This window comes from Salvelinus sp. IW2-2015, unplaced genomic scaffold (genome assembly GCF_002910315.2).
Source record: "Salvelinus sp. IW2-2015 unplaced genomic scaffold, ASM291031v2 Un_scaffold4463, whole genome shotgun sequence".
In the NCBI taxonomy this organism is placed as follows: domain Eukaryota; kingdom Metazoa; phylum Chordata; class Actinopteri; order Salmoniformes; family Salmonidae; genus Salvelinus; species Salvelinus sp. IW2-2015.
Window position 1 is genome coordinate 37,745 of NW_019945733.1, and position 23,259 is coordinate 61,003.

The 23,259-nt window shown below is 48.3% G+C and overlaps 2 protein-coding genes and 1 long non-coding RNA gene across 3 annotated transcripts; 2 read left to right on the top strand and 1 right to left on the bottom strand.

Annotated features, from left to right (window-relative positions):
- Window positions 1-3,076, top strand: LOC112077332 (uncharacterized). Its single transcript, XR_011478112.1, has 3 exons — window positions 1-537; window positions 903-974; window positions 2,994-3,076. It is a non-coding gene; the product is annotated as an uncharacterized lncRNA (long non-coding RNA).
- Window positions 3,077-5,883: 2,807 nt separating this feature from the next.
- LOC112077335 (methyl-CpG-binding domain protein 5-like) lies at window positions 5,884-16,708 on the bottom strand. The gene is given in 19 exon segments (XM_070441648.1): window positions 5,884-7,344; window positions 7,346-7,360; window positions 7,600-7,652; window positions 7,655-7,678; window positions 7,681-7,848; window positions 9,830-10,338; window positions 10,340-10,633; window positions 10,635-10,824; window positions 10,827-10,988; window positions 10,991-11,029; window positions 11,032-11,121; window positions 11,124-11,281; window positions 11,283-11,361; window positions 11,364-11,549; window positions 11,552-12,283; window positions 12,717-12,836; window positions 12,839-12,896; window positions 13,621-13,723; window positions 13,947-16,708. Coding segments are annotated over 19 exon segments (4,563 nt in total). The 5' UTR covers window positions 14,069-16,708.
- A 1,353-nt stretch (window positions 16,709-18,061) lies between these two features.
- orc4 (origin recognition complex, subunit 4) lies at window positions 18,062-22,891 on the top strand. The gene is given in 16 exon segments (XM_024143855.2): window positions 18,062-18,417; window positions 18,745-18,821; window positions 19,439-19,529; window positions 19,634-19,709; window positions 19,825-19,910; window positions 19,993-20,041; window positions 20,137-20,288; window positions 20,635-20,808; window positions 20,944-21,030; window positions 21,119-21,227; window positions 21,336-21,431; window positions 21,517-21,584; window positions 22,627-22,665; window positions 22,667-22,736; window positions 22,739-22,769; window positions 22,771-22,891. Coding segments are annotated over 16 exon segments (1,299 nt in total). The 5' UTR covers window positions 18,062-18,360; the 3' UTR covers window positions 22,808-22,891.
- The last annotated feature ends 368 nt before the right edge of the window (window positions 22,892-23,259 follow it).

A 23,259-nucleotide genomic window follows, 5' to 3' on the forward strand; every position in this document is an offset into this window, starting at 1 on the left:
CTCAGACAAGGCCTTCCTGGAGGATGGATTCACCGCTTCAACAACTGCAACCGGACGGCCGTGAACATCGTTAACTACAAGAAGAGGTTGGATCAGACTGTAGAGAGATGCGCCATATGAACGGAGGTGGCGTCGGACCCCCCAGGTCCAGTTCTCTCTACGGGGGTACGGGTGTGTCTGACCCCCTCGGCCCCCCCAGACAGGGGGACCTAACCGGGGGACGACCAGTCTCCCAGCTCCTCCACCAGCCTGGAGGGTCCGTTGGTTAAGAGTACGTGGGCACTACAACGGTCACTTCAACGGAGGCTGTGCCCCCAGCCCGTCTGACACCAAGTCCCTGAGCAGCGAGGAGGACCTGAGGCAGCCGACAGCCCCTCGTCAGAGATGCTCCACTATAGACCCAGGACGTTTAACATGGGGATCTGGTCTGGGGACAGGGCTTAAAGGTTCCCATCCTGGCCTGGTAAACTGTCAGGGGAGGAGGCGGGGCACAACCATCACCACCATGGCCGCCTGCAGCTCAGAGAGGACAGCAAGGTGAGATGTCTTCGGAGAGAGGTGAAAGAAAAATACACACCCACAAATCTAGTTTTCTTTCACTATTGACTTACTTTTGTACCTTTTAGATGAAAATAACGTCGGCGATCACTACTTCTGAGCTCTTTAGACATGAGGGTCATGTTGATGGGACCTAGTCAGGCTTTTGGTCCTATTCTTAGACCAACATAATGTCTGGCATCTGTTATTACCCCAGGTGGAGCCAGAGAAGCTGAAAACACTGTCTGACATCTGTTATTACCCCAGGTGGACCAGAGAAGCTGAAAACACTGTCTGACATCTGTTATTACCCCAGGTGGAGCCAGAGAAGCTGAAAACACTGTCTGACATCTGTATTACCCCAGGTGGAGCCAGAGAAGCTGAAACAACACACATGACCTAGAGGCCCTCGACAGAGCGACCAAGAGGAACAGAAAGTAAGTTATGTTGCTGTAGGATGGATGGCACTGTACATGTTGTGATTATTTTACAATCAGTGTGTATGTGGAACCAGTTTCTCCTGTGTTTAAAAAGATGAACGGATGTGTTTTATTTTGCTCTATTTTAAGAGTGGAATTCCATTCTAGAATGTTTGATGGAACAGGTTAGTTCCATCCTGGCTGGCTGCTCTGTGTGAGGGTTAATACCATGACTACTGAATCACCTGTCTGTACTCTCTGTCCCACTCTGAGCCCTGTCAAAAGTAGTGCACTGAATAAGGTGTTTTGGGACTGCTGCTTCCCTGCTGCTGCCCTGGCTGGCTAGCATTAGCCCCTGATATGCCCTTGGGCTGGCTAGTCATTACCCCTGATGATGCCTGGCTGCTCCCCTGGCTGGCTAGTCATTACCCCTGGTGCTGCCGTGTGCTGGCTAGTCATTACCCTGATGCTGCCCGCTGGGCAGTGATAGTCATTACCCGCTGATGACTGCCTTGGCTGGCTAGTCATTACCCTGATGGCTGCCTGGATTAGTCATTACCCCGCAGAAGCTGCCCTGGCTGGCTCCATTTACCCCTGGTGCTGCCCTGGCTGGCTAGTCATTACCCAGGTGCTGCCCTGGCTGGCTAGTCATTACCCCGTGCTGCCCTGCTGGCTAGTGCATTACCCCTGGCTGCTGCCCTGCTGCTAGTCTTACCGCCCTGAGTGATGCCTGGCTGGCTTAGTCATTACCCTGTAGGCCTTGGCTGGCTAGTCATTACCCCTGTGAGCTGCCCTGGCAGGATTAGTTTTTCCCCAATTACCCCAGAATGCTGCCCTGGCTGGCTAGCCATTACTCCCTGTGCTGCCCTGGCTGGCTAGTCATTACCCCCAGGTGCTGCCCTGGCTGGCTAGTCATTACCCCGGGTGCTCCCTGGAGTGGCTATCAATTACTCCCCTGGATGCCTTGAGCTGGCTAGTCATTCTCCTGGTGCTGCCTGCTAGCGCTATCATTTTAACCTCCCTGATGATGCTTGGCTGCGCTAGTCATTACCCCGATTTATGCTCATTTGCTGGCTAGTCATTACCCCTGATGAAGGCCTGGCAGGGATGATTACTCATTACCCAGAGGAAGCTGCCTCCTGGCTAGCCATTACTCCCTGGTGCTGCCCTGGCTGGCTAGTCATACCCCAGGTGCTGAGCCCTGGCTGCTAGTTGATTACCCCGGGTGCTGCCCTGGCTGGCTAGTCATTTACCCCCTGGATGCCCTGGTGGCTAGTCATACTCCGCTGTTGCTGCCCTGGCTGGCTAGTCATTACCCAGGTGCTGCCCTGGCTGGCTGAGTCATTACCCCCAGGTGCTGCCCTGGCTGGCTAGTCATACCCTGATGCCCTTGGCTGGCTAGTCATTACCCAGAAGCTGCACCTGGCTGGCTAGCCATTACTCCCTGTGCTGCCGATGCTGGCGGCTAGTCATTACCCCCAGGGTGCTGCCCTGGCTGGCTAGTCATTACCCGCCGGGTTGCTGCCCTGGCCGCGCTAGTCATTACTCCCCTGGATGCCCTGGCTGGCTATTCAACTCCCTGTGCTCCCTGGCTGGCTAGTCATTTACCCTAGGTGCTGCCTCGCTGGCTAGTCATAACGTGCCCTGGCTGGGCTAGTCATTACCCCTGGATGCCCTGGCTGGCTAGTCATTACCCCCTGGTGCTGCCCTGCGCTGGCTAGTCATTATACCCTGATGATCGAAAAACCTCCTCCACTGCACTTGTTCTCACACACACACACACACACACACAGCACTTACCTCACCGTTAGCTCTCTCCCTCAATGTGTGTGTAAAATGTACCGTTGGACAACAGTCAGTCTCATTGCTTACAGCTCATGTTTTATAATCTGCATACTTTATCCTTCCGTAGCAGGAGGCAGAGTTGAACAAATCTATTCATAATTTTTGTCCAAGAGCGAAAAAGAAAATGCTGAGTTTTAGGTGTGGATTATTGATGTTTTCTGAAAACATGATTTGTTTTCATTGTTCCAACAGAGCTGGGAAGTTGAATAATCATTTAGAAGCTGCTATACATGAGGCCATGAGTGAGCGCTGCGACAAGATGTCAGGGACTGTGAGTATACAAGTACCATCTAGAGAAGATTAGAAACATCATGTTCTTCCCAGACTCCGCCCTAATGCCTGCTCCCTGTCTCCCTCTCCCCTCCTTCTCTTCCATACATCCTCTCTCCTGCTTTCCTGCACCCTCACCCGTTGAACCAACATCCTGCTCGCTGTTGTGTTGAGAAATACGAGGACAACGAGAGAAGAGGGGAGGGAACAGAGACGAGGCCATCTGCGGGAAGACATAGATGTTCTAATCTTTCTAAGATGGCTACTACTGATATACTCACAGTTCCTCTGACAACTAACGTCCTTGTCCAACCGCTCTACTCATGGCCTCCATGTATAGCGCAGGCTTCTAAATGATTATCTCAAACTTCCCAGTACTTGTTGCGGAACAAATGAAAACAAAACTCATGTTCGAAGACATCAATAAGTCCACACCAATAAACACTCAGCATTTTAAATCTTCCTCGCTTTGACAAAAATATGAATACGAATTTGTTCAACTCTGCCTTCTGCTACGGAACGCGGATACAAAGTCATCTCGCAAATCTATACTAACAATGAGCTGTAAGGCAATGGAGATGACTGTGTCCCAGGTACATTTTACACATCAACTCTCAGTTCGACACAGCATGCGCGCACACCCAGCTATCGATAACGCCGAGAGAACAGACTCAAAGATGCTGTCTAGGCATCCCGATGATTCTTGTACCTCGTGTGTGTCTCAGAAAGAACCAAGCGTTGCAGTGACAACGAGCGTCGAGAGTTTTTTTTTCATCATCAGTATAATGACTAGCAGCCAGGGCAGCACCAGGGGGTAATGACTAGCCAGCCGGCATCCAGGGGTAATGGACTAGCCGCCAGGCAAGCACTGGGGTAATGAACTAGCCAGCCAGGCAGCACCTGGGCGGATAAGGGACTAGCCAGCCAGAGGCAGCACCAGGAGTTAATGATAGCCACAGGCATCCAGGGGCGTAATGATAGCCAGCCAGGGCAGCACCCGGGCGTAATGGACTAGCCAGCCAGGGCAGCACCTGCGGGTTAATGGACTAGCCAGCCAGGCAGCCACCAGGAGTAATGGCTAGCCAGCCAGGGCAGCTTCTGGGTAATGACTAGCCAGCACAGGGCATCCCAGGGGTAATGGACTAGCCAGCCAGGCAGCACCATGGGTAATGGACTAGCCAGCCAGGGCAGCACCTGGGGTAATGACTAGCCAGCCAGGCAGAACAGGGAAGGAATGCTAGCCAGCAGGGCATCCAGGGGTAATGACTAGCCAGGCCAGGGCAGCACCGGGGGTAATGACTAGCCAGCCAGGCAGCCACCTGGGGAATGACTAGCCAGCCAAGGCAGCACCATGGAGTAATGCTAGCCAGCCAGGGCAGCTTCTTGGGGGTAATGACTATCTGCTGCCAAGGGCAGCATGCAGGGTATATGATCTTTACGCCAGCCCAAGGCATCGATCAGGGTAATGACTAGCCCAGCCATATATGGTATATGACTAGCCAGCCAGGCAGCCACCAGGGAGTAATGACTAGCCAGCCAGGCACCAGGGGATGACTAGCCAGCCAGGGCAGCACCCGGGTAAGACTAGCCAGCCAGGCGCACCTGCGGGTAATGAGCTAGCCAGCCAGGGCGCACAGGGAGAATGGCTAGCCAGCCAGGGCAGCTTCTGGGTAATGACTATCCTGCCAGGGCAGCATCAGGGTAATGGTACTAGCCAGCCAAGGCACATCAGGGGAATGACTAGCCAGCCAAAGGCATCATCAGGGCGGTAAGACTAGCCAGCCAGGGCACGCACCAGGGTATGACTAGCCAGCCAGGCAGCACCCTGGGGTAATGACTAGCCAGCCAGGGCAGCACCTGGGGGTAATGGACTAGCAGCCAGGCAAGCACCAGGAGTAATGGCTAGCCAGCCAGGGCAAGCTTTCTAGGGGTAATGACTATCCTTGCCAGGCAGCATCAGGCGGTAATGACTGCCCAACCAAGGCATCATCAGGGGTAATGGACTATCCTGCCAGGGCAGCACTCAGGGGGTAATGACTAAGCCAGAACGGCAGCACCAGGGGGTAATGACTAAGCCAGCAGGGGAGCACCAAGGGCATCATCAGGGGTAATGACTAGCCAGCCAAAGGCATCATCAGGTAATGGCTAGCCAGCCAGGGCAGCAGCAGGGAAAGCAGCAGATTCCAAATAACACCTTATTCAGTCAACTACTTTGACCAGGGCCTCAGAGTGGGACGAGAGAGTAACAGACCAGGTATCAGTAGTCAATGGTATTTACACCTCTCAGCACAGAGCAGCCAGCCAGGATCGGAAACTAACCTGTTCCATCAAATTCTAGACATGGAATTCCACTCTTAAAAATAGCAGCAAATAAAACACATCCGCTTCATCTTTTTAAACACAGGAGAAACTGGTTCCACATACACAGCTGATAAATAATCAACAACATGTACAGTGCCATCCATCCATACAGCAATATAACTTACTTCTGTCTCTCCTTGGATCGCTCGCGAGGGCCTCTAGGTCATGTGTATTAGTGTTTCAGCTTACTCTGGCTCCACCTGGGTAATCAACAGATGTCAAGACAGTGTTTGTCAGCTTCGCTGGCTCCACCTGGGGTAATACAGATGTTCAGACAGGTTTTCAAGTCTCTGGCTCCCACCTGGGTAATAACAGAGTTCAGACAGTGTTTTCAGCTTCCTCTGCTCCACCTGGTGGTTAATACAGATGCCAGACATTATGTTTGGTCTAAAGAATAGGACCAAAAGCCGTGACCTAGCCCATCAACATGGACCTGCCATGTTCTAAGAGCTCAAGAAGTAGTGATCCCGACATTAATTTTCATCTCTAAAGGTACAAAAGTAAGCAATAGTGAAAGATGAAAGAAAACTAGATTTGTGGGTGTGTATTTTTCTTTCACCTCTCTCCGAAGACATCTCACCTTGCTGTCCTCTCTGAGCTGCAGGCGGCCATGGTGGTGATGGTTGTGCCCCGCCTCCTCCCCTGACAGTTTACCAGGCCAGGATGGGAACCCTTTAAAGCCCTGTCCCCAGACCAGATCCCCCATGTTAAACGTCCTGGGTCTATAGTGGAGCATCTCTGACGAGGGGCTGTCRGGCTGCCTCAGGTCCTCCTCGCTGCTCAGGGACTTGGTGTCAGACGGGCTGGGGGCACAGCCTCCGTTGAAGTGACCGTTGTAGTGGCCCACGTACTCTTTAACCAACGGACCCTCCAGGCTGGTGGAGGAGCTGGGAGACTGGTCGTCCCCGGTTAGGTCCCCCTGTCTGGGGGGGCCGAGGGGGTCAGACACACCGTACCCCCGTAGAGAGAACTGGACCTGGGGGGGTCCGACGCCACCTCCGTTCATATGGGCGCATCTCTCTACKGTCTGATCCAACCTCTCTTTGTAGTTAACGATGTTCACGGCCGTCCGGTTGCAGTTGTTGAAGCGGTTGAATCCATCCTCCAGGAAGGCCTTGTCTGAGGGGACGGGGAGAGAGTGGTGGTGACCTTCGTGGGGGGCGCTGTCGGCTGGACAGGAGGGTGCAGGAGCTAGACTCCCAGGTCTCTCCATACAGGGGCTGCTGCGGACATGAGTGGAGCACTCTAGGAATTCCTCACCACCCCATGCCGTGTGACCTCTGTCCAGACTTCCAGGGTACCCAGTCTCGCCTTCCCACTGCCCCCTGGGGGTGCCATGGCCTGGGGATCTGAAGTAGTCCTGGTGGGAGGCCTCTGGAAGTGCTCCCTGACCCTCGGGGATGCTAACAGTACTCTTCCCCTGACCAGAGTTCTTCCGYGGCRGTCCTGCTCTGACCTGCCTGGGTCTGGGCTGTTGGCTCAGGGTCGGTGTCTGCTCCCCCTCCTGGTGCGCTACCCGCTGGCCACTATGGCTGACTGCAGCATGGCTGTGAGMGAGGTTGTGGTTGATGCTGACCGGCTCCCCTACGGAGTTAGTGAAGGCAGTCATGGTGCTGAGAGTGGGTACAGGGCTGGACTGGGTAGTGCCACTAACCGTGGTGGTGATGACTACATGCATTCCTTTACTGGCAGCATCCACCACAGCCCTGTAGATGGCGTCTACAGACTCCACCCCTCCGCTGGGTAGCCTATCAGAGCCGTGCATCCCTGGGGGAAGCCCCCTCCCCTGCGTCTGCTGCATCCCCCGTTGGCTGACACCAAACTGGGTGTGTGACAGCATCCCCTGAGACTCAGGAAGTGATGTCATACCGGACTGAGAGATCATCTGTGAGTGAGGGACTGAAATGTCGTTTGTCTGGCAAACACCCCTAAACAACACAGACAAAGTTCATTGAGAGAAAAGGAAAAGTGTCATTATCACTCCTAGCATGTCAGAGAATCCACAACTATTGGGGCCTTTTGAGGAGGACGGAATGTATCATGTAGATCGTCCACCCGTAGTGAAGAGTGAATCAGATAATCTTGCATCTCTATTCATTCTATTTCTATCTGCAACATTCAGAGCATTTCACATCACTGAACACACCCTTCAAATAGACAGACTAACCTGGAAGTTCTGGAACAGGCAGGCCATAGGGTGGGAGTTGGAGGAGTTGTTGTTTCAGGGAAGCCAGGTTGCTGTGAGCCCTGTAGCCAGGAGGGAGGCCCTGCATGGCCCGCTGAATGCCCTGATGAAGCTGCTGCTGCTGGGCATGATGCTGCTGGAACACCTGGGTACCACCACCACTGCTTGAGCTGTTGATGACGTGGGGCTGGAGGCTGGCCATGCTGCAGTTCACTAGGTTAGATGGGTCTCCTGTTGGGGTGGAAGAATAATACTGTTTATTGTTATTTTCAAATCAGGGAATTCCACACTTTAACTGCCTGGAGAAGACAGGTCAGAGGGGTAAATCAATTCTGAACAAAATATGGAAGAAGATGGGAAGATGGAAATTCTTGTAATTGAATGAATAAACTGAGAGCCCGATGGCATAGGCTGTAGTACTGTGTTCCACAGTGAGCGGAGGTCTATTTTCTCCTCCTCTAACTAGTTCCTCCTCTCACTAGCTCCCCTCCTCCCACTAATCTAGCTCCCCTCCTCTCACCAGTTCTAGCTCCCTTCTCCTCCTCTCACCAGTCTAGCTCCTCTCCTCCTCTCACCAGTCTAGCTCCTCTCCTCCTCGCACCAGTTCTGCTCCTCTCCTCCTCTTCACCAGTCTGCCCTCTCACTAGTCTAGCGCCTCTCCTCACTAGTCTAGCGCCTCTCCTCACTAGTCTAGCCCTCTCCTCCTCTCACAGTCTAGCTCCTCTCACCAGTCTCACCAGTCTAGCTCCTCTCCTCCTCTCACTAGCCTCTGCCTCAGCCTTGCCTCTGCCCTCCCCAGCTCCTCTCCACCCCCCACTAGCCTCCCCTCTCACTCGCCTCTGCCTCCCCAGCTCCTCCCCTCACTAGCTCTCTCCTCCCCCCACTAGCAGCCCCTCTCCCTCGCCTCTCCCTCCCACTAGCCTCCCCTCGCCAGTGCCTCCACTCCCACTAGTCGAGCTCCCCCTCTCACTTCTGGTCGAGCTCCTCTCCCCCTCTCACTGGTCGAGCTTCCTCTCCCCCTCTCAGCCCTCTCCCCCTCTCACTGGTCGAGCTCTCCTCTCCCTCTCTCTCACTGGTCGAGCTCCTCTCCCCTTCTTCACTGGTCGAGCTCCTCTCCCCTCTCACTGGTCGAGCTCCTCTCCCTCCTCTCACTGGTCGAGCTCCTCTCCCCTCTCACTAGCCTCCCCCCACTAGCCTCCCCTCCCCTCCACTAGCCTCCCCTCCCCTCCCACTAGCCTCCCTCCCCTCCCACTACCCTCCCATCCCTCCCCTCCTCCTCCCACTAGCCTCCCCTCCACTAGCTCCCCTCCCACTAGCCTCCCCTCCCCTCCCACTAGCCTACGCTGTGCTCAGCCAGTGTGGCTGCACTGCTATGATATAGTGGGATGGTTGCCGGGGAGGTTGCTATGGGAACGGTGTGATTGGTGGTGCTGTCTGAGCCGTGGCTTATTTCAGAGGTTGCAGCCTGGGAGAAGACTGGGGTTGAGGAAGGGATGTGATTTAATGGCCTAGGCAGGGGGATGGGGTCAGAGGCAGGCTGGATGGTGGTGGCTGGGGAGGGGAGCTGTCTGGGCATGAGGTAGGGGAAGAGAAGTTCTTGATTGGAATGAACCCATCTAGGGAGATAGGCTAGCAGTCCACAAAGAGATGAAAGATAGCCACTAGGCTTCCTGAGGAACATATGCCATATCTTATAGTATCTAGCATTGTTTCCTGCTATAGTGTTCACACAACAGTAGGCCAAATACAGCCATGTGCAACACAGTGGGCCAAAGGAAAAAKGTATCTATTCAGCTAGGCCTATATCAGAGCAGACACATACTAGGGCTAATGAAGGAACACAACCCTTCTCCAAAGGCTTCACCCAGGCCTCCATTCAGAAGCCAGCGTTACTATAGCTACCAGCCAGCTCACACCAGCTCTTCACTATATCTGGTCAAGAGCTCGTTTCTTAAAAAGGAGGGAGAAAAAAAGATCTGTTTTCATGTTATTCTGCCACTGAGCTGAGCACTGCAACTAGCATGCTAATAAAGAGAGAAACCTGAATGATTATACAAACATGAGGGCCAGCCTCTCAACGTACACTCTCTACGAGAGACTAAAGACTGTCYTTCAACTCAAAGGCCATCTAGGTGGATTTACCAAACTCACACACCATCACAGAGCAAAGCACGATCACCGAACAAAGTGTGTGTTTCTCTCAGTGGCTCACCTGGCTCAGAGATGGTTGGACCACAACTCCCATCATTGTTGCCGAGTGTCCTTCCTGACATACTAGTCCGTCCCAGCGCAGCGTGAAGGTGGCTGTGCTGCTGCTGATGTGGATGTTGACTTGGGTGGGACAGTGGTGYTGGGTTAGTGTTAGGATGGTGGCTCAGGGGCATGTTCCCTGGGCCAAGGCCCACTTGTCCACCGGGCCCCAGAGGGCCACAGTTCACCAACGAATTGGCCTGGATCTGGTTCATCAACCCTGGGAACCGAGGGCTTGAGTAATGAGGGACTCCAGAGTCCATACTCCGGCAGTACATACCTTGACCCTCCCCTTGGCCTAGCATCCTCTGTTGGGCCAGTAGGTTCTTGCTGCTGGGAGGCTCCAGGAGGCATGACCCAGCCACATCGCTGTAGTGCATCTGACCAGGTCCTGGGGGGCCTACAGGGCCTTGGTGCTGGTTATGGTGGTTGTTGTGGTTGCTCATGGACTGAAGCAGCTGGGCCATGGGGTGTTGGTCGGTAGGCCCCAAGCCGGGCCACTTTCCTCAACTGTTCTGCTGAGCTTGGTGGTGGTAGCCTGGGACCTGGACCTCCACCCATGTTAGGAGGCTTGTTGAGCATGTTGAAGACCATACTGTCGTGGTGGTTGAGGGGTTGTTGGGCGGTGGGGCCTGGCGGCTGCTGCTTGCGCTTACGGAGCAGGGGGTCTCCTCTGTCTCTCTGCTGGGCCATGAGCTTGTCCCGGAGGGCAGCCCGACCGCTCTGGCCCCCTGCTGCTGCTGCTTCCGCAATGGAGGGCATGGTGGTTAGGGGGAAGCATGGGGTTTAAAGTGCTGCTACTGGGCCTCTCTATGCAGCTGGGATGCCCAACTCCACTACTACCACCATTACCATCAACCCTACCTGGGCCTCCACCTCTACTGCCAGTCTCACTGCTGTTGTCACCATGTTTGTTTTGATTTGCTAGCTGTGCTTTGGCTGCTGCTGACAGTAGCTGCTGGCGGGGAAGGAGGCAGCATTCTGCTGGTTCACGATCTGGTTCAGGGGCATCCCTAACAGACCTGGGTGGTTCTGTCCCTTCTGGTTCTGGGCCTGGTGAGGAGCAGCGATGGAGGGCCAGAGAGGTGGCAGGGGGTACATGCCGGGGTTGTTGTGCTGGGGTTGATAGCGTTCTGGTTACTCATCTCAACCAGCAGCTGACTGGTAGGTCTTTGTACTGGTGGAGTGGGTGTGAGTCAGGCTTGGCAGAGGAGGGGCTGGAGGGCATGTTAATGGGCATGGGGGGCCGGGGGAGCGAGGAGGAACTTTCATCCCGCCACACGGACCCTGACTGGGGCCTGAGGGCAAAGCAAAGCTCCCGTGGTCCGAGGAGGTGGAGGAGGAGCGGGAGCGCTGGGGAGAGGCCTCCATCCTGCTGCCCAGGACAGGGCCTGACATGTGGACTGGGGAGTGACGGGGAGGGGGACATGGAGGTGGTTATGGAGGTCTGATGTTGAGTCCTCTGCATGTGACCTCCGTGGCTGTGGCCCACTGGGCTGGGTTGACAGTGGGGAGAGGGAGGTTGCTTGGCAAGGGACGATGGCGGGAGGAGGGGTTGTTCATGTTTACATTCATCATTGGTACCTGAGAGGAGTGGACACTAGGTTGGAAGTTGGAGTTTGTTTTGGAGTTTGTCTGGCTGATAGTGATGCTAGGCTTGCTGGGGATGGGGTCTAGGATGCTAACGGGTCCTTTTCAGAGGTCATCTGCTTTTTCTGGAGGGTGCAGGAGGGAGGTATGGCAGACGGGGGGCCAGGGTGTGGGGCGCTGGGCTGTGTATTGAGGTGAAACGGTGCTCGTATGGAAATATCCATACTGGGGGATCTGGGGAAGTTACACACAGGCTTCTTCATCATGACTGGGCTTTTGGCAGTGGCGGTAGGGGAGAGGGGTGTGCTATTCCTTCCTGCCATAGCYCAGGACGTCTGGGTCCCAGCCGGAGAACCGTGGAGGAGCATCCCTGGTGGGGAGAGAGGCGTTCTGTTGGCCCCGTGGATGGGGCTGGAGCTGGTGGCTCCAGGGAAGCCACATAGGTTGTTTCTAAACCCATCTGGGCTCCCCAGAGGATCAGACCTGAGGCTAGGGGAGAGTGGTGACCCGTCCCTGGGCCCATAGAGCTGGGAGCCGTGGCCCCCTGGACTCAGCATGCTACCATAGCCAGAGCAGTACGAAGACCTGGGCCCAGGCTCACTGCTCAGTCTCTGCTGTCTGTTGGGATAACCAGGGTAAAGCTCTAGCTGCTGGGGTGGATCTCCTAGCTCTTGGGGAAAGTGCCGGTGACCTGCTGCAGCCGCCATCATCATTTTGAAAGGGTTCTTGCAGTTCGGAACCACAGAGTTGGGTAGCAGTGACTGGTGAGATTTATTCCGTATTGCTCGGGGATTCGTGGAATGTGACGGGACCATTGATGTTGAACCTGAGGGGGAAGATAAGTGAAATTTGTGTTAAAGCTGAAATCTGCAATAGAGGAAACAGCACCACTGTTTGCCTTAGGACATCTGTTATTGTTTTTGTTGATGAAACAGAAGAGATCATCACTATGGAGAGAAAAAAAAGACTTGATTGTTCTCTCTCTCATGCAATGTCAGAGTGAAATAAACAGTGTGTGTTGTTTGAAGCATCATCTGTGTTTTTGTGATACCGCAAAGAGACGTAGCAGTTTCACCATTACGGATTCCAGCTTTAAAACATTGAAAGTGTATAATGCCACTGTGAAGCCAATTTCAAAATGGCCACCTTWTTTTCTGACCTTGTTCTATATCACCCATGAAACAGTCAGAAATCTGAGAGAAATGTATCATTGGAAAACAACCAAAACAGTAGTGATACACAGTCACCAGGATACTTACTTGTACCTCCACCAGGACTGGTAAGAGTCAGAGCAGGGTGTGGCAGCGCCATAGTTTTGTGTAGAGTGGCCACAGCCAGCAGCTTTCTCTTATGGATACACAGCTTGGTGACGTCTTCTCTGCCCTCACGTCCTCAGCCGTCCTCTGTTTAATGGCAGCTCCCGGATCAAAGTTAAACACCTGAGGAAAGGAGAGTCAGCTCTCTGTTACCTGGCCTGTCTTGGTGAAAGGAGCGGCGTTATCCACAAGGAAGTACATAAAGTAAACATCAGTAAAAAAAGGAATGTCCGCTACTTGTCAGGTCATATCCTCCTCCAAGCTCCTGCTTCTCCAGAAGACTACATCACATTTGCATATGAATACATATTGGCCTTGCCTTGAATATGAACACAGTTCCCTGCCCGTCTCCGTTTCAATATAACGCAACACACAAAAAAGTATAAATTAACACTGTATGCAGCAGAAAATATAGCCTACTATATGATGTTTAAAAAAATATATATAACCTGTATATATGTGGGAAAACAACCTATGTTTAATTGAATACCTGGGTTTAACAAAACTGTTCATTGCATCACTCAGGAGTAAACCTTCATCTCTACCCTTAAGGGATACTTCGGGATATTGGAAATGAGGCCTGATACTTCCCCAGAGTCTGATAAACTTGTGGATACCAGTTTTATTTCTCTGCGTGCGGTTTGAATGAAGTTGCCTACTAGCACAATTGCTAACTCTGCTAGCATGCTGACTCTGGGGAAGTAGATAAAGGGCCTTGTTGACAAAATCCAAAGTATGCCTTCAAGCTTTGTGTGGTGTTTCTTTGCCAGCTACGCATTCAGAGAGTCAATTTAGGTTAGCTAAAGACTGAGACAGACAGGACAACCAAGATGGTTAGTTAACGTACCTTTGGGAGGATGAGTGGGCACTCCAGGCCACACTTGCAGGTCCCGTCTGTGAGCAGGTAGCTCTTCACCTGGTCTAGACAGGACAGCACCGAGCAACTGGGACTGGAGGTTACAAACAAAAACAAATGTTTAGAAGAAAAACTTTATTATCCAATATACATGAGTGTCTCATAAGGAATATATCTGTTCTTTATCCAACCTCTCTGAAAGAAACACACAGGTTGGATAGTGATACTAGCCACCAAGACTGTTGGTTACGAACCAAACAGAAGTGCATTATTTGTGCGCATCATTACAAAAAACAGAGCACTGCAATGGGTCTTACCTGATGTAGAGGACTCCATTAGTTGGATCCACCTTGCGATGCCAGCCAATAGGGACCTGGACAGGGGCTGTATGCCCCACCCCCTCTGAGACCCCTCCCTTACAGTCCTTTCCTCCATTCATTGTTCTAGTTGGTTTAGTACACAACACCTTAAAGCATATCACACATCAACCAGAGACTTCAGAGTACATGGCATCTTTGCCTTCCAATAAAGAGGACTTTGCAGTGCACTACAATTTCACTCTCAAAGTTGGATGAAGTATGGGCTGGGTGCCAGTGTGATGTGAGGCAAGCTCACTGAATCCTAACCTTTGAGACCCTTCATAGTTTTACTACTGAATACCAACGAGATTTCCATATTTGTCTCGGTCATTCAGAGCCATAGACACTGAATCCGATTSAGAGAGACTGGGGCAACAGATGGAACCAGGAGTGGCTCATGAAGACATGCTAGGGGTTCCTTCTGGGGTAGGTTATTTGAGGGATTCCCATGGTTCCTGATTGGGAAAAATAAAGAAAAGTATTAGAAAACATTGTTGCATGACATCAACCAACATTTACACAAAACTACCTGCAACAACAAACTGAAAGGTTTGTGTATGTGCAGTGGTTGTAGCCTACATTCATGTTATGTCCAATTCAGACCTACCTGACCTARCCACCATTATCTAARGGTGCAGATTTAACATCAGTTTGATCCACTGAATAATTCCTTGCAMACAAGTTCTGTCAAAGATATAGGAGTGGCACTCCGGGGGTGTAAATGTATTTTCTAAAGACCAAGGATCTTACTATTGTTGTGTGGCCATGTGTTGGCCTTGACTGTCAGAAGGCTCAGTGCTATACTGTCACAGGCTACTAATCCAAGCCCTTGTGTGCTGACTCATAACTGTCCCTGTGTAGGGATGGAGGGAGGGGGAGAGCTAAAGAGGCAACACAAGCATCAGGTTCTATCTGGAGTCAAGGTATGGGCGGACGGGTGGAGAGGCGCCCAGGGTCACAACAAGCAGATGGGAAGAGAGAAGGATCTGTATTATATGATATAGCTATGATAGGGACCCGATGCATCTCTGCTTGGCACTCAGCATTAAGGAGATTGATTGAGGGTAAGGCCCTGCCATAGACTAGCGTCCTGTCCAGGAGGTGTACGTGTACATCAAGCTGCCTCACAATACAGAACCAGGAGATGAGCCGCCCCACTTGCACAAGCCAAGGCTACTTACTTATGATAGTTGATTATGTAAAACCTCTATTCKCTGTCAAAGAATACCTAATCGTCTTTATGGAAATCGTCATGCCAAAAACACTGAATATGACAGGGCTAATACATCTATGACAAATCTCCTGTGTGAGGATTTGATTTGGTGAAAGATCTACTGGCTGAACCTCTGGAATGTCATGGGGCTGACACATCAGACTGGGCCCATTTTGGGTTGCAGAATAGCAACGACCCATTTATGACAGCAGGCATAATGGCATTGCACAGCTCTCTGTGAGTCAAGTGCTGCATTTCACAATATATTTTGAGAAATGACAGCAGGTAGCTCACGGACTCTTATTAAACTGACAACCACACGAAGATGAGGAAAAACAGACACACACCTGTACAGCTGCGAAACTAGGCGATTGTTAATAATTGGCACGATCTGTGATGGCAAATTATGGCACCAAAGAAATCTGAAATGCCAAATCAAATGGCTTGTTGAAATGGCTCGATCAATGCATCACGTTACTGTACATAGAGCACTCCTTTTCGTCTGCAGAATCAAAAAGGTCTAGCTACTATAAATTATTACAAGTTAGCTAGCTACCCAGATAACGTTAGCTAGCTTTGGGGACATACAGAGTTTTTATCTAGCTAACGTTAGCCAGATAGTGACAGTTGGTTACCTTGCCAACTGAACTACCTGCATAACTAGCTACTAAACTAGCATATCAGCTGATATCCAACGTTACTTAACCTAGCTAGCTAACGCTAGCTACAAAAAAATCAACATGTTTACTGGTAGGTGGGTGATATCTAGTCACCTGATATTAGCTCACTAACAGTTAGCTAACTCTTCGGTCTAACGTTACAAAGTCATATAAGACGGTGTTTTTAACGAAGAAAAACAACCTCTAGCGGGCCTTATTTAGCCCACCGATAATGATAGCTATCTAACGTTAGCTAGTAGACAGCTAGCCAAACATGATTTTTCGATGGCAGGCTAGGTAACCAACTTAGCTAAGCTAGCTAACTAGCAGAATGCTAATGCTAGTAAGTAGCTAACGTTACCGAAAATGAATTGTAAATAAAATACCCGTAATATAACACAAACTCCAAAACATTCACATGCCTTTAACGATATCCACTGTACGAAAAAAGTATGTCCCGAATTGAAATGTCGAAGTTTTTATCGTAACTGGGGAGCGTTGAGCGTATTTTCTATGTGAAACGTCTCCAGCTAGGGACGAGGCAGAGACAGGCCAGTGAAAGAATACTGAGCAGAAGGTTGCTTTGCAAAGACAGGAGCTTTTGAGATTCCAATCTTATAGCCTAAAAAAACGTTTTTCCATCTTTCGAGTATCAAATGATTCCTTGAAAGTCCATGGTGGCTGAAATAGTATATTTCAACTCCCTCCAATTTGCTTCTGGCCCTTTAAAAATACAAATAAAAAGCCTACCCATCAAATGTCTCGGCTGGTTCTCCCTAGGCTTGGGATAAAGATGGAGTGCTTTACTGCTCCTGCGCCTCAAGAGATGAGGAGAGAGCTAGAGAGCACAGCGTTAGCGCAATTCGGAATCCTTGGGACGTCCTTACCCTGAACTCTAAACCTTTGCCTTTTTGCCTTTGCCTTTTTTCATTGCCTTTTTGCCTTTGCCTTTTTGCCATTTTGCCTTGTCTTTTTTTTATAATATTTTTTACTTTTCCCCCCAATTTATTTATTTTTGACAACATCAAACTTTTTTTATTTTTTATTTTTTTAATTCATAATACAAAAATCAACTTACAACCTTTGACTTTGTCCTTTTAAATTGTAACTTTAAAGGGGTGACGTCAGAATTGGGATGTCCAAGGATTCCATTTCGTATTTTCCGAGAGCACAGTGGGGGGAGGTGTGTTTCTCTGACAGGACTAGAGCAAAGAGCAAAATCAAGAAACACATCGTGTTACACAACTATGGAACCCAACAGAAAAGTGTCTGTCCAGATATTCATTAAAATGAAATTACAAATCTGTCACGTTTCACTTCTGCTGATTCAATAAAAAGCAGTGGTGTAAAGTACTTAAGGAAAACATTTTTTGGGGGGGTGTCTACTATACTATTGATATTTTTTGACAACTTTTACTCCCACTATATTCCTAAAGAAAATAATGTAATTTGTACTCCATACATTTTCCCTGACACCCTAAAGTACTTGTTACATTTTGAATGCTTAACACGACAGGAAAATTGTCAAATTCACACACTTATCAAGAGAACATCCCTTGTCATCCCTACTGCCCCCAATCCGGCTGACTCACTAAACACAAATGCTTCTTTTGTAAATTATGTCTGAATGTTGTAGTATGCCCTTGGCTATCCGTAAATAAAAAATAAAATAAAATAAATTTGTGCCGTTTGGATTACCTAATAGAAGCTATTTCAAATTATTATACTTTCCCTTTTGATACTTAAGTATATTTAAACCAAATATTTTTAGACTTTTTCTCAAGTAGTATTTACTGGGTGACTTTCACTTTACTTGAGTGATTTTCTATGAAGGTATCTTAATTTTTACTCTATTATGACAATTGGGTACTTATCCACCACTGATAAAAGGCTCAACACATATGTGTCTGACCTGGCATAGAATAAGTAAAGCTTCCATGAGCATACTACTACTTCTGCGTACCAAAAAGGTCGGGACCATTCATAATGCATTCCATCATAAGCGCTAACTCGGTGGCTGTGGTAGGATAATCACTGTTGAAGAGAACATCCCCTCCCCGATTAAGTACATTTGATATTAATTAGATGCAGGAATCTTACATCCTGGAATTATTCATTTAAATGTGTGTAGATTGTTTTGTGCAGTAATATAGCCCCCTATTGTAGGTCCAATATTAGGTGACCCGAAGTGGGTTTGGAGGAGTTGTGATTGTTAAATGAGAAATGTCTTCGCAAAGATTTCAATTTCGCGCTTAGACCACTGTCATCGGGAAAAAAGTTACTAATTATTATTATTAACGTCACCAAACTTTAAATATCACTCAGTCATATGTTTCACCGTACACTTTTATTTTATAAGGCGAGTCATCAGCTAGTTACCATAATAGAGAAATATTTCGTTTTGTTTGCACTGCATGCCATGTTGCTTGCTAGCTAGCTTCTGTAGTTAGCTTTAGCGCAAGTCTCTCTTGTGTTTTGTCCATTCTAGACTGTTGCCACCATGAGTAAACGAAAAGTGAAAGAAACACACATGCCAGTCGGCGAATGTATTTCTCAGGTTTGTGTTCGTTTGTTTTATTGAATGTTTACATTGAGCAGGCAACGTAATGGATCAATTTATTAGTTGGTTGTGGTGACCTTGCTAGATCGAATCCCCGAGCTGCCAAGGTAAAAATCTGTCGTTCTGCCCCTGAACAAGGCAGTTAACCCACTGTTCATAGGCCGTCATTGTAAATAAGAATTTGTTCTTAACTGACTTGCCTAGTTAAACAAATGTTTAAAAAAATAACTTACCCAGGTAACACATTAAGGTATGATGTCCCATGGACAACATTACTCGCAAATACTTAATAATAACCCTTTTTAGTATGGATTTATTTTTCAGGTTCAGATGATATTGAGGGAGAGATTCTGTCATCAGAGACTTCCTGAAAAGCCAGTGGGAATGGAATCACAACACAAGTAGGTACCTTGGTGGTGCTGACCTGCTAACTAAGGTTTTATTAATTGACAAACGTGACACTCACTGACTGTACTGTAGCAGATTGATTAATGTAAGGGTAATGGTATAAGTTGGGTCTATTTACCATAACACATGACAASTGTGTTTTATGAGGGGTACTCCACAGGTCATGTATCATGGCAATGTGCATTTTGTTGGGGGCTGAAAGTCTCAACATAATAAACTTAACTGTTCAGATTTTCAATTTCACAAGGACCCAGCTGTTGTTTATTATTTGGCTCCAGCCCCACCTATACCTGTCGTTTCTGTGTGTTTTTGCTGTCTAGTGTTACACCGCGTTACACCTTGGCAGCCACCGGCCGCGTTCAAAACAACTGGGAACTTCAGAAATACGAGGTCGGAGCTCTAGAAAGAGGCCTGAGTTCCTGAGTTGGATAACAGTTTAAATAGATTTTTCCCAGTCGGAGCTCGTTTTTTCCCCCAAGTTCCCATTTGTTTTGAACGCCCTGAAGTCGGAGAGTTCCCAGTTGTTTTGAACATGGCAATTGGCCAGGTTGTATACTGAGCTGCAGAGAGTGGGGCATTGTGGGTAACGGTCCTTGTGTTAATGTTCCAGACACCTGCTGGAGCTGCTGAGGAGGACAGCTGTCCATGGAGAGAGTAATTCTGTACTCATCGTTGGACCCAGGGGATCTGGGAAAACAATGGTATGGAATGCTACGAGGATAGCCTTGTCCCAGATCTGTTTGTGCTGTATAGCCAACTCCTATTGTCGTCGTCATGCATGTTGACTTTCTTCTGTTATCTCCAGCTCCTGAACTGTGTCTTGAGAGAGTTGCTGGAGGTGAAGGATGTCAATAAGAATGTGTTACCTGTCCWCCTGAATGGTTGGTAGTAGGATGTCTGTGATTGTTTCTATGTTTGTTTCTGTGTCTGTTGATTCTGTCTGTTTCTGCACTGTCTGTTGATTCTCTCTCCAACAATTSTTCTCTGTCTTTCTAGGTCTTTTACAGACTGATGATAGAATAGCGCTCAAAGAAATCACACGCCAGCTCAATCTGGAGAATGTTGTTGGAGACAAAGTGTTTGTAAGTGTTTACAGAAGTTATGCTGTATGTTTTTGTACCTTTGCAATTTATAACTTGCTCTTTATTTTATTGTTAATTTCAGGGTAGTTTTGCAGAAAACTTGGCCTTCCTTCTTGAGGCGTTAAAGAAAGGTAATCATTTCTGCACATTGCCCTCACTAATAATTTTGAAGAATCTTTATGCTGACAGTATGGCTCTACAGTGTACTGTTCTCTCTTTGTCCCAGGTGATCGTAGCAGCAGTCGGCCTGTCCTCTTCATTCTGGATGAGTTTGACCTGTTTGCCCACCATAAGAACCAGACTCTGCTCTACAACCTCCTGGATGTCTCCCAGTCTGCCCAGGCTCCCATCGCTGTGATCGGCCTCACCTGCAGACTGGTAGGGTCTCTTCTACCACAGTTGTGTACTATCTAGCTTTTAGACCTCTCCAGTGATTAACTCGTTTTAGTTTCAAAAGGATAGGTTTCAATCTAATTATATTCTACTCTACTCACAGGTGGTACCTTAATTGGGGAGGACAGGCTCTAAGTAATGGCTGGAACAGAATAAATTGAATGGCATTGAACACATGGTTTGCATGTGTTTGATACCATTCTGTTTACTCCATTCRAGGCATTATGAGCCATCCTCCCCTCAGTCTCCTGTGACTTTACTGTACTCTACCTTCTTCTCTTTCATCCTCTTCTCTGGTGATCACAACTGGTCTCATCTCTGCTTGCTGCAGGATGTCCTGGAGCTGCTAGAGAAGAGGGTCAAGTCCAGGTTCAGCCACAGACAGATTCACCTGCTCAGCTCCCTGAGCTTCATACAGTACCTGGACAACGTCCGCTCACAGCTCAGCCTGCCACAAGACTTCCCCGACACCAAGTTCTATGACGAGTGGAATGACGGCATCAAGGTGAGGCCAGTCCAGGACTGCAAACTATTATTATATATATWTTTTTAACAGTACTAGATTTGTGATGTGCTGTAGTTGGCTTTATCTGAAAGGTATTTTTCTTCTTACTCACGATGCTTCCTGACTTTATTTCAGACGCTATGTGAAGACCAACCAGTGGTGGACGTCTTACAAAGACATTATAACTCCAGCAAAGACTTCCGTTCCTTGCACTTGTTACTGGTAAGAGTTTGTATCTGTAGTTTTAAAGCAAAGAGTGGGGGAAAAAAACTCTGAATGTTGCTTTGTGTGTGTGGACCCCTCTCTGCAGATGCTGGCTCTGAGCCGTGTGAGTGCATCTAAACCTGCCATCAAGCCCACTGATCTTCTGGAGGCCAGTAGAGTCTGTATGGTGGACTCTAAAGCAAACATTCTTCATGGTAATTTAAAGCCTAAAGTCATTATTAGAGGATTTCTTTGATGGACGTATGACCATTTGATAAAACATTGATCATTTGGCCTGCATTTTGCTTTGTTGATCTRTCCAGGCCTGTCCATTCTTGAACTGTGCCTGATAATTGCCATGAAACACTTGAATGACATCTATGAAGGAGAGCCGTTTAACTTCCAGATGGTTCACAATGGTAAGGATCAACAGTTAGTAAGAGCTGGTGTGTAATTGTTGGGAATGACATACGTTTGTGTTAATAGATATTTTATTTTTGTCAGAGTTCAAGAAATTCCTGCAGAGGAAATCCCGTTCTATCCATAACTTTGACAAGCCAGTCGTCATAAAGGTGGGTCTGCATGACATGGTCTCAGTAGAATGACATCAGACCCTTCCAATAGTATATTTCATAAAGATCCTATCATGTTTTTGTAGCTCGTTCTCAAGGTAAGTTTATTTCACAATGAAGAAGAGTGGATTTGTGCTGAATGTTGATGTATACTGAACAAAAATATAAACACAACATGTAAAGTGTAGTCAGGTCATGTTTCATGAGCTGAAATAAAAGATCCCAGAAATGTTCCAAACGTACATAAAGCTTATTTCTGTTATTTTGTGCACAAATTTGTTTACATCCCTGTTAGTGAGCATTTCTCCTTTGCCAAGATAATCCATCCACCTGACAGGTGTGGCATATTAAGAAGATGTTTAAACAGCTTGATCATTACACAGGTGCACCTTTTGCTGGGGACAATAAAAGGCCACTCTAAAATGTGCAGTTTTGTCACACAACACAATTCCACAGATGMCTCAAGTTTTGAGGGAGTGTGCAATTGGCATGCTGACTGCAGGAATGTCCACCAGAACTGTTGCCAGAGAATTGAATGTTAATTTCTCTACCATAAGCCACCTTCAACGGCATTTTTGAGAATTTTGCAGTACGGCCTCACAACCGCAGACCACGTGTAACCACACCAGCCCAGGACCTCCACATCCGGCTTCTTAACCTGCGGGATCGTCTGAGAGCCACCCGGATAGTTGATGAAACAGAGGATTATTTCTGTCTCTAATAGAGCCTTTTGTGGGGAAAAACTCATTTGGATTGGCTGGGCCTATCCACCCATGGATGCGCCCCTGCCCAGCCATATGAAATCCATAGATTAGGGCCGAATTTATTTATTTAAATGGCCTGATTTCTTACATGAACTGTAACTTAGTAAAATTGTTGGATGTTGCGTTTTATTTTTGTTCAGTATATAATGCTGCTGTTTGTCCTTCTCTGTAATAACCTGACTAAAGTTGATTGTAATACATACAGTCTTGGCAATACATGTGGCTATTGTATTCTTTGAATACTCAAGATTTATTCAACCAATAACACTCTGTTCCAGGCGTTTGAACACCTGCAGCAGTTGGAGCTGATTAAGTCTTATGGACAGCTCACAGCTAAAGATCCAGAAGGAGTTCCAGCTGATGAAACTTATGTTAAACAACAGCCAGATCATGAGGCCCTGCAGAAATACCCACAATGCCCAAGATGTCAAACAGTGGGCCATGTCTGCTTTGGGTTAAAGGTACTATTCTTCTATATTGGGTCCAGTGGGGAAGTTTTGAAAAAAACGATGAAAGATATGGGACTGTGGCCTGGACCCTGTCCTCAGGGACAGACAATGATGACCTGACAAATGTTTCTGCCATGTGTTCATTCCTTGGTGGTAAATGTAAATATTTGCTGTACTTGATTGAATAAAGCAATTGTTTTGGTCATCAGTGTACCAGGTTTCTTGAACCTAAGACGTATTCAATGCATAATGCCATCTAGTGCCATCTATTGGTCTGTTTTGGAACTGACATTACAGGTTACAAAACCATCTACATTGAGCATCATTATTGCTTTTGTTCAGGGGGAATAGCATACACTTTCTCTGTACTATATTTTAACAACCATGGCATCTGAAATTAATGCAAAAGATGAACGCATAATCGTCAATGTCACTCAGAAATAAGAAAATGTATAACTCCTG